This window comes from Bubalus bubalis, chromosome 7 (genome assembly GCF_019923935.1).
Source record: "Bubalus bubalis isolate 160015118507 breed Murrah chromosome 7, NDDB_SH_1, whole genome shotgun sequence".
In the NCBI taxonomy this organism is placed as follows: Eukaryota; Metazoa; Chordata; class Mammalia; order Artiodactyla; family Bovidae; genus Bubalus; species Bubalus bubalis.
In genome coordinates, this window is record NC_059163.1 from 100,795,840 (window position 1) to 100,810,874 (window position 15,035).

At 40.4% G+C, this 15,035-nt stretch overlaps 1 protein-coding gene across 1 annotated transcript; it reads right to left on the minus strand.

The window, feature by feature from the left end:
- Positions 1-2,286: 2,286 nt before the first annotated feature.
- On the minus strand, positions 2,287-2,549 carry LOC112586110 (40S ribosomal protein S27-like). The gene has a single exon (XM_025289529.3). The coding sequence runs from the start codon at positions 2,539-2,541 to the stop codon at positions 2,287-2,289; it is 255 nt and encodes an 84-aa protein (XP_025145314.3). The 5' UTR covers positions 2,542-2,549.
- Positions 2,550-15,035: the final 12,486 nt, after the last annotated feature.

Below are 15,035 nucleotides of genomic sequence, written 5' to 3' on the forward strand. Positions count from 1 at the left end.
TATATGACCAGTGTTTACAGATACCTATAAGAACTCACATCCTTGAGACCCACCTCTAATTTGTTCCACAGATGGGGTTCACCATGATATGCAAATTAAAACTCAGACTAACACAGTCCCATCTCCAGCTCATCTTATGTATGTGTTTTTCTGCTCCTCCCTGAGCATCTTGCCTGAAAAAGCAGGCACTTGCTCAGCTGGCAACTACCCACATAGTTGGGTCAATGCAGGAGACACGGATTCAATCGATGGGTCAGGAAAATCCCCTGGAGTAAGAAATGGCAACCCACTCCGATATTCTTGCCTGGAAAATCGCATCAATAGAGGAACCTAGCAGGCCGCAGTCCATGGGGTCACAAAGAGACATGACTGAGCACACACTCATGCACACAGTACTTTGCCCATCTTCTTAAGTTCTTCTGTTGTTGCTATTGTGTTTAGCTATGGCTCTTCTTAGCTAAATTCTTTGATTTTTTTGGCAATAAATTGTATATAACATGTTCATGTAATTTTTTAAAAATCTCTTCCAGATTTTTGGTTACATTCCCTTTCTCATTTCTAATATAGGTATTTGTTTTTTCTCTCTTTTGTTATAATTTAAGGTCATCGGCTGAGAGTGTTTGAGATACCCATCTACCCAACAGGAATGGTCTTGTCAATAAAGCCTCTCCACTGGCCATGATTCTCCCTCTCTTGGACAGAGCTTGCATGGGTACTGCCTGAATTTGTGTCTCTGATTCTTCTCATTCAGCACTTCAATAACTGATCAGACCCCTGCTCTCTGACACATTTTTTCTTTAGATATGTTAAAGACTTCCCTAGTGGCTCAGTGGTAAAGAATCTGCCTGCAATGCAAGAGACCTGGGTTCAATTCCTGAGTTGGGAAGATCCCCTGGAGAAGGGAATGGCAACCCATTCCAATATTCTTGCCTGGGTCATCCCATGGACAGAGGAGCCTGGTGAGCTACAGTCTGTGTGGTTGCAAAGAGTTGGACACAACTGAGTAACTAACACACACATTGTCCACTTGGGTTGATCTGGAAGCCACTCTATTTAAGGTGACTTTACCTATTATTGGTTTTTGCTTTTGGTATGAAAAATAACGTTTATTTTCTGATTTTAAAAATAATACAAGCAGGTTACAAAGCAATTAAATACTCCAGAACAGCTTAAAGAATGTAAAATTGACCAGAGGAACCAGTAACCAGTTAAAGCCATTGTTGACATTTGGTAAACATCCTTCCAGATCACCCTCAATTAAAATGAAAAAAGTATATTATACATGTCTTTTTATAACCTACTTTTTTACTCTACAATATACTGCTGCTGCTGCTGCTGCTAAGTCACTTCAGTCGTGTCTGACTCTGTGCGACCCCATAGACCGCAGCCCATCAGGCTCCACCGTCCCTGGGATTCTCCAGGCAAGAACACTGGAGTGGGTTGCCATTTCCTTCTCCAATGCATGAAAGTGAAAAGTCAAAGTGAAGTCGCTTAGTCGTTCCCGACTTTTAGCGACCCCGTGGACTGGAGCCTACCAGGCTCCTCCGTCCATGGGATTTTCCAGGCAAGAGTACTGGAGTGGGGTGCCATTGCCTTCTCCTACAATATACTATAGACATTTTTCCTTGTCAGTAATTATAAATGTTTGTCATCATCTTCAGTTCAGTTCCATCACTCAGTTGTGTCTGACTCTTTGTGACCCCATGGACTGCAACACACCAGGCTTCTCTGTCCATCACCAACTCCCAGAGCCGGTGGTCATCATTTTAGCAGATATATATTGTTACCTTGTATGAATGTCCCACAATTTATTGTGTTTAATTTTACCCCCTTTGGTCACGCTGCACATCTTGCAGGATCTTAGTTCCTCTTCTAGGGATCGAATCTGGGCCATGTCAAAGAAAGTACCAAGTCCTACCACTGGTTTGCCAGGGAATTCCCTACTTGTTTAAAATTTTAAGGTTAAAATATCAGAGGAACATCTTACTTTTAAATTTCTTGAAAGTTACTTCACCACCATTTCCCTAGAGCAAATGCCCACTTTCCTTTGTTTACCATGGGCTGGTTCTCTGCTAAGACCTATATGCATGAACTTAATTCATTCTTCTTAGAAAAGCAGAGACTTGAGGGAAAACCCAGTTCATCAACTGTTTTCCAGCTGACAAGGTACCATAGACTTTCCACAAAAAGGTAGTTTTTTTCCCACTTGTTTTTTTGTTTGTTTGTTTTTGTATCCAAAATGTGTTTATTGGGATGGTTTCCCATTCATCCTGATACAGGGTACTTTTAGTGCTGCTTCCATCTGAAGGAGCATCCATCTGTAAGCCTTGCTTTTCCTCCTGTAGGCTGACAGAGGACGGTAGAGCAGCCAACACACAAAACTACTGTTTGTGCGTGGCTAAAGACAGTGGTGATTTTATAGCATCCTGGGCATTTTACATCCATGAAATCGGAATTGGGGCTCTGCACCAGGTGCTTCTTCTTGTGTTTCCTCTTTCCCTCTTCTGGAGAGGGATGAAGAAGATCCTTTGCGAGAAGCATGTTCTCATGAGGAGGTCATCACCGCCGGAAAGGCACTTGTTTTGAAAGTGCTCTTGAAGGCATCATTGCTTTTTTGGCTGAATCTTCACTTTCACTTCAACTAGCTTTTATTGTGCTCTTTCCAGCACTGATTTGAGATCCAGTTTCTTCACTGATAAAATAAAGTAGATGGATGAGTTGTTTCTAGGACTTTTTTTTTCTAGCTCTGACATATTTGATTCTGGGTAGAAGACAGTGTGATGGGTGGGCTTGTGCATTTTCAGTGGAAGGCATAAGACAAAATGATTGAAAACTTTCCCTTACCATCAAAATGTTTATATCAGAGAGGATAAATATATAGACCATGCTTAAGGTATAAAAATTAAATCTTGTAAAGGGAATTTTACGAGCACATATAGGAAAACAAATTGACTAAAGAAGGCAAAGAAGGCTTCATGGAAAAGAAAATTAATCTGTACTTGAAGACTAGATGACAGCTAAATGTGCAAATATACAGATGTGTGGAGATATAATCTGTGATTTAAGAGTTAAAGTAGATGGGATGGAAGGTGTATCAGATAACTTGTATTTGCTCCTTTGGCTCCCCTCTTCACTGTGCTCCATTTTAAATATTCACGCTGTTGAGAAGAGTCCTTATTCCTGGGGAAGTTTACCTGCACTGGTAGACTTGCTTTTCCTCTGGCTTCCAGATGGGTTCAGCTAATTTGAAAATAAGAGAGTGAGGGAAGACTGAAGTAGGAATATCTGTTCCCTGACCCCCTCCCTGCTATGTCTCCATCGCTTGCTTCCTCTACTGAAGGCACAGCTCTTATTTAGAATCCAGCTCAATACTGGGCCCTCTGTCCTATTCCACTGATTTGTTTATCTGTTTTTGTGCGTATCATACTGCTTTGATTACCATAGCTTTGTAGTATAGTCTGACATCAAGGTGCATGATTCTTCAAGCTCTGTTCTTCTTAAGATTGTTTTGGCCATATGAGATCTTTTGTGTTTCCATCCAAATTTTAAAATTATTTTTTATAGTTCTGTGAAAAATATCATTGGTATTTTGATAGGGATTAAATTGAATCTGTAGATTGACTTGGGTAGTATGCTTATTTTAGCACTATTGATTCTTCCAATCCAGAAATGTGGCATATCTTTCCATCTGTTTGTGTCTTCAGTTGCTTTCATCAGTATCTTATAGTTTTCTGAGTACAGGTCTTTTCCCTACTTAGGTAGATTTATTTCTAGGTATTTTATTCTTTTTGATGTGACGGTAAAGGGAACTATTTCATTAATTTCTTTTTCTGGTAGTTTATTATTAGTATATAGAAATGCAACAAATTTCTGTATATTAATTTTGTGTCCTACCACTTTACTGAATTCATTGATGAACTCTAGTAGTTCTCTGTTAACATCTTTAGAATTTTCTTCATGTCATCTGTAACAGCAACAGTTTTAATTTTTCTTTTCCAATTTAGATTCATTTCAGTTCTTTTTCTTCTGTGAGTAATATGTCTGGGACTTTCAAAACTATGTTGAATAAAAGTGTATGCCATCCAATTTTTGCTGTTGCCCTGATATGGTATCTGTGATAATTGTGAAATCATTATATCTTATCAGTGATGTGTAGGGGCCACCTTGCCACTTGGACTCATACCCCAAAGCTGTATTACATCAATGATGTGTCATAATCAGTGGTATCTTAGGGTGGAAGAACTATAGTATATTGTTCTGTAGTATAGTGTATTGCCTGACATATTCTTCAGTTCAGTTCAGTTCAGTCGCTCAGTCGTATCCGACTCTTTGCGACCCCATGAATCGCAGCACGCCAGGCCTCCCTGTCCATCACCGTCTCCCGGAGTTCACTCAAACTCATGTCCATCGAGTCGGTGATGCCATCCAGCCATCTCATTCTCTGTCGTCCCCTTCTCCTCCTGCCCCCAATCCCTCCCAGCATCAGAGTCTTTTCCAATGAGTCAACTCTTCGCATGGGGTGGCCAAAGTACTGGAGTTTCAGCTTTAGCATCATTCTTTCCAAAGAACACCCAGGGCTGATCTCCTTCAGAATGGACTGGTTGGATCTCCTTGCAGTCCAAGGGACTCTCAAGAGTCTTCTCCAACACCACAGTTCAAAAGCATCAATTCTTCGGCGCTCAGCTTTCTTCAGAGTCCAACTCTCGCATCCATACATGACCACAGGAAAAACCATAGCCTTGACTAGACGGACCTTTGTTGGCAAAGTAATGTCTCTGCTTTTGAATATGCTGTCTAGGTTGGTCATAACTTTCCTTCCAAGGAGTAAGCGTCTTTTAATTTCATGGCTGCAATCACCATCTGCAGTGATTTTGGAACCCCCCAAAATAAAGTCTGTCACTGTTTCCACTGTTTCCCCATCTATTTCCCATGAAGTGATGGGACCAGATGCCATGATCTTCGTTTTCTGAATGTTGAGCTTTAAGCCAACTTTTTCACTCTCCTCTTTCACTTTCATCAAGAGGCTTTTTAGTTCCTCTTCACTTTCTGCCATAAGGGTTGTGTCACCTGCATATCTGAGGCTGTTGATATTTCTCCCAGCAATTTTGATTCCAGCTTGTGCTTCTTCCAGCCCAGTGTTTCTCATGATGTACTTTGCATATAAGTTAAATAAGCAGGGTGACAATATACAGCCTTGACGTACTCCTTTTCCTGTTTGGAACCAGTCTGTTGTTCCATGTCCAGTTCTAACTGTTGCTTCCTGACCTGCATATAGGTTTCTCAAGAGGCAGGTCAGGTGGTCTGGTATTCCCATCTCTTTCACAATTTTCCACAGTTGATTGTGATCCACACAGTCAAAGGCTTTGGCATAGTCAGTAAAGCAGAAATAGATGTGTTTCTGGAACTCTTTTGCTCTTTCCATGATCCAGTGGATGTTGGCAATTTGATCTCTGGTTCCTCTGCCTTTTCTAAAACCAGCTTGAACATCTGGAAGTTCACAGTTCACGTATTGCTGAAGCCTGGCTTGGAGAATTTTGAGCATTACTTTACTAGCATGTGAGACGAGTGCAATTGTGCAGTAGTTTGAGCATTCTTTGGCATTGCCTTTCTTTGGGATTGGAATGAAAACTGACATTTTCCAGTCCTGTGGCCACTGCTGAGTTTTCCAAATTTAGGAAAGGCTAAAAAGGTCCACTCCAGATTCTTGCGGGAAAAAAGACAGTTTGAATTTTATTCTGTAGGCAAATGAGGGCAATTCTTGGGCTTCTAAATCGACTGTCATAATTAGGCTTATGATATAAAAATGATCTTTGAACAATATGAAGGGTGGACTGAAAATAGATGTTTGAATATGGGAAGACCAATTGGGCTGCCATTGCAATGATTTAGGGGAAAAAAGTTATGATGGGCCAAAGTAGGGTAATTAGAGTGAAAACAAAAAAAATGGGACAGATGTGACAGCCTGATAAGGCTGTTATTGTTGTGGAAAAAGCAGTTAAATCAGAATAGCACAAGTTTTGGGTTTAAGACTTTCAGAAAATCTAAAAAGATAGGTACCGACCCATGGATCCTCCCTTTCCTAGTAGTTTTCTCCCTTGCTAGAACAATATTCTCATTTGTGTGGAAACCAGGGAAAGGTTCATACCAAGAATTTTGAAAGCCATAAATTGATAACAGTTGAAGTTGCGTTATAGGCAAATGAGACTTGTTATTCTTACTACTTTTGTGTATGTTTGGAATTTTCCACATTAAAAAATTAAAACACACACACAAAAATTAAAGTAGTCATCCCTCAATATCCACAGGGAGTTGGTTCCAGGACCCCTCACAGATACCAAAATCTAAGTATGTTCAAATTCTTTATATATAAGATATAGAATTTGCATATTCTATATCTGTGCCTATCCTCTTTTATATAATTTTATTTATTTTTTGCTGTGTCAGGTCTTCATTGCTCCTAAGGCTTTTTCTCTAGTTTCCATGAGTGGGGGCTACTCTCTAGCCTCACTGAGCAGGCTTCTCATTGAAGTGGCTTCTCTTGTTGCAGAGCACAGGCTCGAGGCACTCAGTCTTTGGCAGTTGCAGCACATGGGCTCAGTATCTGGCGCTCACAGGCTCTAGAGCACAGGCTCAGTTGTTCCACAGCATGTGGGATCTTCCCCAGCCAGGGATGAAACCCATGTCTCCTGCATGGGCAGATGGATTCTCTACCACTGAGCCACCAGGGGAGCCCTCCTCTTGTATACTTTAAAGCATCTCTAGATTGCTTGAAGTATTTTATAATACAATGTAAACGCTATGTAAATAGTTACAGGCATTCAGGCATGGGGCAAACTCAAGTTTTGTCTTCTGGAACTTTCTGTAATCTATCCCATATGCATACTCACATGTGAAATGACTTATGTATAAGGAAGTTTATTGAACCATTCTTTACATTAGAAAAATGTTTTTCAAAAAAACAAGCAAAAGCCTCTAGGATACTGATTAAATAAGTTTTATTTTATATATAAGATGAAATAATTTTCAGTCAATGAAAACAATGAAACTGTTCTATATACAGTATATTTATATGGAGGCATCTCCTACAAATAGTATGTGAACAAATACACAAACCCAAGTGAGAGTAAATTGGTGTATTATATATATACTGCTGTTTACTAGATATATTCAAAATATATACATATACCTAAATATACTCAAAAATAACTGGCAGCCCAGAGATAAGATTGCAGTAGGTGGAATTGAAAGAGACACATGTACCCCAGTGTTCATTGCAGCACTGTTTACAATAGCTAGCACATGGATGCAGAGTAGGTGTCCATCAGCAAATGAATGGATAAGGAAGTTATGGTACATATACACAATGGAATATTACTCAGCTCTAAAAAGGGATACATTTGAGTCAATTCTAATGCGGTGGGTGAAACTGGACCCTATTATACAGACTGAAGTAAGTTAGAAAGAGAAACATAAATACTGTATATTAATGCATATATATGGAATTCTGAAACACAGTAGTGACAATCCTACATGCAGGGCAGCAGAAGAGACACAGATGTAAAGAACATACTTTAGGACTCTGGAAGAAGGCGAGGGTGAGATGATTTGAGAGAATAACGTTTAAACATATATATTACCATATGTAAAATAGATGACCAGAGCAAATTCAATGCATGAAGCAGGGTACCCAAAGCCAGTTCTCTGGGACAACTTGGAGGGATATGGTGGGGAGGGAAGTGGAAGAGGGGTTCGGGAAAGGGGGGACACACGTATACCCATGGCTGATTCATGTTGATGTGTGGCAAAAACCATCACAATATTGTAATTATCCTCCAATTAAAATAAATAAAATATTTTTTTTTAAGATGGCTGTAGGTGCATGCAGGGAAATCATCCACTCAGTACTAAAGGGTGCACATTTCTTGCAGTTCTCTACATTCCTACATTTCTCCCTCCAAATTGGCTTTATCCTAAAACTTGTTCCTTGTGGTCACAAGATGGTTGCAACCATTTAAGTATTTACATGAAGACACAACTTCCAGCAAGAATGTCTCTTTTTGGGTTCACTTTCCTGTGCTGTGTTGTGCTTAGTTGCTCAGTTGTGTCCAACTCTTTGCGACCCCATGAACTGTAGCCCACCAGGCTCCTTTGTCCATGGGATTCTCCAGGCAAGAATAGTGGAGTAGGTTGCTATGCCCTCCTCCAGGGGATCTTTCCAACCCAGGGATCAAACCCAGGCCTCCTGCATTGCAGGCGGAGCCTTTACCATCTGAGCCACCACTGTTCTGCTGCTGCTGAGTCGCTTCAGTCATGTCTGACTCTGTGTGACCCCATCCCTGGCAGCCCACCAGGCTTCCCCATCCCTGGGATCCTCCAGGCAAGAACACTGGAATGGGTTGCCATTTCCTTCTCCAATGCTTGAAAGTGAAAAGTGAAAGGGAAGTCGCTCAGTAGTGTCCGACTCTTAGCGACTCCATGGACTGCAGCCCACCAGGCTCCTCCTTCCATGAGATTTTCCAGGCAAGAGTACTGGAGTGGGTTGCCATTGCTGTCTCCACTTTCCTAGGAGTAAGGAAATCTTCCTAGAAGCCCTCTAGTGGACAAGCCTTAATGTTACATTGACCAGGTTTGGAAAACCTTCCCAGTCTGAAACCTAACACTGGAAAATGAATAGCTTAGACCAGTGGTTCTCAGGCTTCCCAGGTGGCTCAGCAGTGAAGAATCCACCTGCCAGTGCAGGAGACGCAGGAGACAAGGGTTTGATCTCTGGGTTGGAAAGATCCCCAGGGGTTGAAAATGGCAACCCATTCCAGTATTCTTGCTTGAAACGTTCTGTGGACAGAGGAGCCTGGCGAGCTACAGTCCATGGGGTCACACAGAGTCAGCCATGACTGAGCGCACATGCACCACCTCTGTTTCTCAACCCAGGATAATTTTGCCTTCCAGGGGGCATTCAGCAATATCTGGAGACATTCTAGTCACACCTGGAGAAAGGGTGCTACTTACATTTTTAGGGTAGAAGCAAACGACACTGCCAAACATCCTAGAACACACTTGAACAGTCCACCACGACCAAAAATGACCTGACCCCAATCCTTGTGCACTGTTGGTAGGAATGTAGATTGATGCAGTCACTGTGGAAAACAGTATGAAGTCACCTCAAAAAATTAAAACTAGGTCCAGCAATTCCAGTTTTGAATATATGTCCAAAGGAAAAGAAACCACCATGTCTTTTGGAAGATATCTGTACCCCCTTATGTCTGTATATATCTTCCAACAGAGATAGACCCATATATGTGGTCTTAAATGGCAGGATTTCCTTCTTTTTCTTCTTTTGTGACTAAATAGTATTCCACTATATATAGAATAGGACAGAAGAGCCTGGTGCACTTCAGTCCGTGGGGTCACAAAGAGTTGGACACAACTTTGTGACTGAAAAACAACATACATATATATGTATATATGGAGGATATACTGTCAGAAGATATCTGCACCCCCGCACCTCTATTTATGTGTGTGTATGTGTGTGTGTATCCTTATGTGTGTGCATATGTGTATATTTCTCGCATCTAACTTTATATACACACACAGAAGTGCAGATATCTTCCGACAGTATATCTTCTATGTATATACACACATATATGGGTGTATGTCTGTGTCTGCTCCACAGCAAGAGAAGCCATTGCAATGAGAAGCCCACGCTGTGCAACTAGAGAGTAGCTCCTGCTCACCACAATTGAAGAAAAGTCAGAGCAGCAATGAAGACCCAATGTAGCCAAAAATAAATAAAGAAATAAATTTGTTTAAAAGGAATTGGGAATACCTGATGGTTTTCTAGATATAGAAAATGGGAGAAAGACTGTCATTGGAGGGATGTTAAGATTTATAGAAAAGACTAACTGGAAAGTGATTTTACTGTTAACCAGAATAGAAAATTCAGGAATGGAAACATGTGTGGTGAGGTACAAGGGAGATTAAGTGCTGTTTTAGGCTCCGCTTGCCTTTGTCAGCATTCCTCTGGAAGCAATTATCAGGATTAATTTTATAGGGCTGTTTTTGAGTGTTATATACTATTCAATACTATGTGTCAACAGTTTTGTAAGCCTGATGCAGGGTGGTTCTTGGCTGGCAAGTCAGCTACCCTATTGTGTTCCTGGGCCCTGAATTTGCAAACAATACACGGTCAAATTTATCTTTCTGGACTTTGCTTTTAACGATGACTGAGAGGCCAATACCAACTCCCACTCCTTTGTTGAATCACACAGTTGTTGTTCTGGCAGGATCTATTGCAACTACTTGGTTCTAAGTTTCTTGGTCAAAATCACAATCCAGTTGTGCCTCTCTAATTATACCTAAGCCATCTTGATTGATTTTGGTAATTTCTACTCAGTATTGGGGAAATAGGCTTTGTTTTGGGCATTTTTCTCTGACTTATTGAAAAAATACTTTGAAACTTACTGAGTCCAAGGAGACCTGTTCTTTTATTTTTTTCAGAATTTTTCTATTTATTTTTCTACTGATGTATAGTTGATTTACAATGTTGTCTTGGTTTCATGTATACATCACAGTGATTCAGTTTCATATATGTATTGTTTTTCAGATTCTTTTTCCTTGTAGTTTATTACAAGGTATTGAGTACAGTTCCCTGTGCTATACAGTAGGTCCTTGCTGGTTATCTGTTCTATATTTCAGTCGTGTCCAAATCTTTGTGACCCCATACACTGTAGCCCACCAGGCTTCTCTGTCCATGGGATTTTTCAGGCAAGAAAAACTGGAATGGGTTGTATTTCCTTCACCAAAGGATCTTCCCAACCCAGGAATCAAACCCATGTCTCCTGTGTCTCCTGCATTGCAGTCAGATCCCTTACCCACTGAACCTTCTCGTGTGTAGGTTAATCCCAAACTCGCCAAGGGGGTGTGTCCTAATTCCAAACTGTTTAGCTACTGAAGAAGAATTAGAGAAGTGGCTCAGTTCACTAACAGTTGTAGTTCAGGGGTATTATTTTGTCTACTAACATAGCAATGATAATCTTGCTGGTTCAAATGGAGACCAAATACCTTTGGTGTAGGCCCCAAAGCTATAGCATTTTAACTTATATTTGGGAACACATCCTCCAAACCAAGTGAAAGATAAAGCAGTGAGGGGGAGAGATTCCTGGGTAGCCACATGCTATGCCAGGTAGGGCTCAGTTCCTATCCCCAGATGACCCTTTTCTTCATGACTGATTTCTGGTATCCTTCACTGCCAGGGCATGAGTTGAGACAGGCTCAGTCCATTAAATAGATGGTAATAAATTGGAATAGCAAAACAGGAGAGGTCAAGGTCTTGGTTCCTTTGTACCCAGGAGACTTCTTTTGCTTTCTATGAAAATTTGCATATGAAGAGGCATTAGGAAGGGCAGGCTTTATCAAGCCACAAAATAAAGGGTAAAGAGTGCCTATATTCTTACATTTACATAACTGAGAGCAGTCACTCCAGCAGTTCCTCTCAGAAAAGATATGCTCTAAAGGGAAATTCTGTGTTCACACAGAGTAGCAGCTGGCCAATTTTTAAATTTGTTTTTTTATATTAAAAAAAAAAAATCAAGTTCTACCTAATCAGGCAACATGCTATTCTTCCTCATTCCGTTCTCTCTGGGGTCCTCATTCCATTCTCTCTGGGGAAGCAAACTCATCATTTCATAACATTCCTTGCTTTTAGATCGTTGAACCACCTACAGGTACCCCCTACCCCATTTTGTTATGTTTTAAATTATTGGTTACAGTTCTATCTCAACAATCTAGGTCTTAGAAATATTTGAACTAGTCCTTACCAACTTTCTCTTGCCTCAGATTCCTCTAATTATTTATTTTTCTTTCTTACCTATCTAGAATCCAGATCACTTAGTGACCTTCTATCAGTATCTTGCTCTTCCCAGGTGGTGAAGAACCCACCTGCCAATGCAGGACATAAGAGAGGTGTGTTTGATCCCTGAGTCAGGAAGATCCCCTGGAGGAGGGCATGGCAACCCACTCCAGTATCCTTGCCTGGAGGATCTCATGGACAGAGGCTCCTGGCGGGCTACAGTCCATAAGGTAGCAGAGAGTTGGACACGACCGAACAACTTAGGACATCAGTATCTTATCAATTGCGTCAGTTTGGATTTCATTTCTCTTGCAGATGTTCTTCTCCTAGAGAGTAAACAGCTATTATTTCTTCATTTCAAATCTACGGAATCAGTTTCCCTTACAGTCTATAGATTCTGTTGTTTGGGGTTTTTTTTTTTTTTTTATCACACATGGCACCTCTTTTAGTTTCTGAGTATTTATCATTCCCCTATTTCTGTTGCTTAAAGGACTTTTAAGGAATCTTAGATCTTCTCTTTTCTCTATATTCAAAAGTTTTGGTACACTACAAATGTAGTCACATTTATAGAAAATTTCAAACACCGTAGAAGTTAGAAAGTCCCCCCGCAACCTCGATCCCTTCCCCTTGCACATTCTCCAGAAATAACCACTGTTAATATAGCGATATATATCCCTCTAGATATTTTCAAATTATCTTTCTTTCAAAATATGCTTTAGTTTTTACTCTTTTATTAGAGATTATACATTTTATAATGCCTATGTTGGTCAACCTGGATAATTATTCATCTTTGTATGATATTAAGCTCTTGTCTTGATTTCTTCTATATTAAACACTGTCTTCTTGGTAGCACATCACTCCTTCCCCTTTTCTGTAACGTACTCTTCCCACTCCTCCCACTCTCTGGCTCACACAGTCATCACATTGTTATACATGCTACCCCTTCCTCTAGGCAGAGTTGACTGGCCCAAGAGTGACTTTATAACCCAAGTTAGAATACCCCAGCACTGCTGAACTTTGTTGATTGGTCAGGTGTGGGCACCTGACTTAAAACTTACAAGCTTTCACACAGCAAAGGATACCATTTTAAAAACTGAAAGACAACCTATGGAATGGGAGAATATGTTCGCAAATTATATGACTGACAAGGGCTTAGTCTGCAAAATATAAAAACAGCTCATATAATTCAACAAAAATACAACCAACCCAAGCAAAAAAATGAACTGAAGACCTTAAAGACATTTCTCCAAAGAACACCTGCAGATGGCCAGTAGACACATGAAGAGATGCTCAACATCACTAATTATTAGAGAAATGCAAATTAAAACTATACTGAGGTACCGCCTCATACCAGTCAGAATGGCCATCATCAAAAAGTATATAAATAAAAAATGCTGCAGAGGGTGTGGAGAAATGGGAACTCTCCTATACTGTTGGTGGGGATGTAAATTTGTGCAACCACTATAGAAAACAGTATGGAGGTTCCTTAGAAAACTAAAAATAGACAATTCCTGGTGGTCCAAGAGTTAAGATTCCAGGCTTTTACTGCCAAGAGCATGGGTTAGATCCTGATTGGGGAACTAAGATCCTGCAAGCCAAAGACTGTGGCAAGAAGGAAAGGAAGGAAGGAAGAAAGAAAACTAAAATAGAATTACCATATGATCCAGCAATCCCACTCTGAGGCATATACTTGAACAAAACTTTAATTCAAAGAGACACATGCACCCATATGTTCATAGCAGCACTGTTCACAACAGCCAAAACATGAAGACAACCTAAACGTCCATTGATAGATTAATGGATAAAGAAGATGTGGTACATATATACAATGGAATACTACTCAGCCATAAAAAAGAATGAAATAATACCATTTGCAGCAACATGGATGCGACTAGAGGTTATCATACTCTGTGAAGTCGTAAGTGTTAGTTGCTCCGTTGTGTCCTACTCTTTTCAACTCCATGTAGCCCATCAGGCTCCACTGTCTATGGGATTCTCCAGACAAGAATACTGGAGTCAGATGCCATGCCCTTCTCTAGGGGATCTTCCTGACTCAGGGATCAAACCTGGGTCTCCTGCATTGCAGGCAGATTCTTTACTGTCTGAGCCACCAGGGAAGTCATAAAGAGAAAGGCAAATACCATGTGGTATCACTTATATAGAGAATCTAAAGTATGGCACAAATGAACCCATTTAGTAGATAGACATATACTCACAGACATAGAGATCAGACTTGTGATTGCCAGAATGATGGGGGGTAGGGAGAAGGATGGACTGGGAGTTTGGAGTTGGTATAGATGCAAACTGTTACATTTAGAATGGATAAATGTAACAACAAAGTTCTACTGTACTGTAAATAGAGGGGAACTATATTCAATCTCCTGGGATAAACCATAATGGAAAAGAATATTTTTTAAAATGTATATATGTGTATAACTGAGTCACTTTGCTGTACAACAGAGATTGGCACAACATTATAAATCAACTATACTTCAAATAAAAAAAAAAAGTTCATGTGCCCCGTGACTAGGCTAAAGAATTCCTAGATAGCTGGTAAAACATTATTTCTGGAAATGTCTGTGAGGGTGTTTCTGGAAAAGATTAGTGTTTGAATGGTATACCCATCTATGTGGGTGGGCATCATCCAATCTGCTCAGGGGCTGAATAGAACAAAAAAGTGGAGGAAGGGTGAATTTACTTTTTACTTGGTTTGAGACATGCATCTTCTTCAGCCTTTGCACTAGGACCCAGACTTCACATCAACTTCTCAATTCTTGGACCTTTGGACGTGGACTGGAATACACAACATTTGCTGCTCTGGTTCTTAGGCCTTCAGAGTAAGAGTGAATTACACCAGTGGCTTTCCTAATTTTTAGCTTGCAGACCACAGATTGTGGATCTTCTTGGCCTACATAATTGTGTGAGCTGATTCCTATTATATATATATATAAATCCCACTCCAATATTCTTGCCCAGAGAATTCCCATGGACAGAGGAGCCTGGCCGGCCATAGTCCATAGAATTGCAGAGTCAGACATGACTGAAGCGACTGAATATGTATATATATTCCCGTTCGTATCTCCTATTGATTCTATTTCTCTGGAGAACCCTGACTAATACTCACATAATGTCACTTAGTGGGAAGGTCTTGCCTTCCAGGGTCTAGAATTTGGTGTTGGGGATTGGAGAC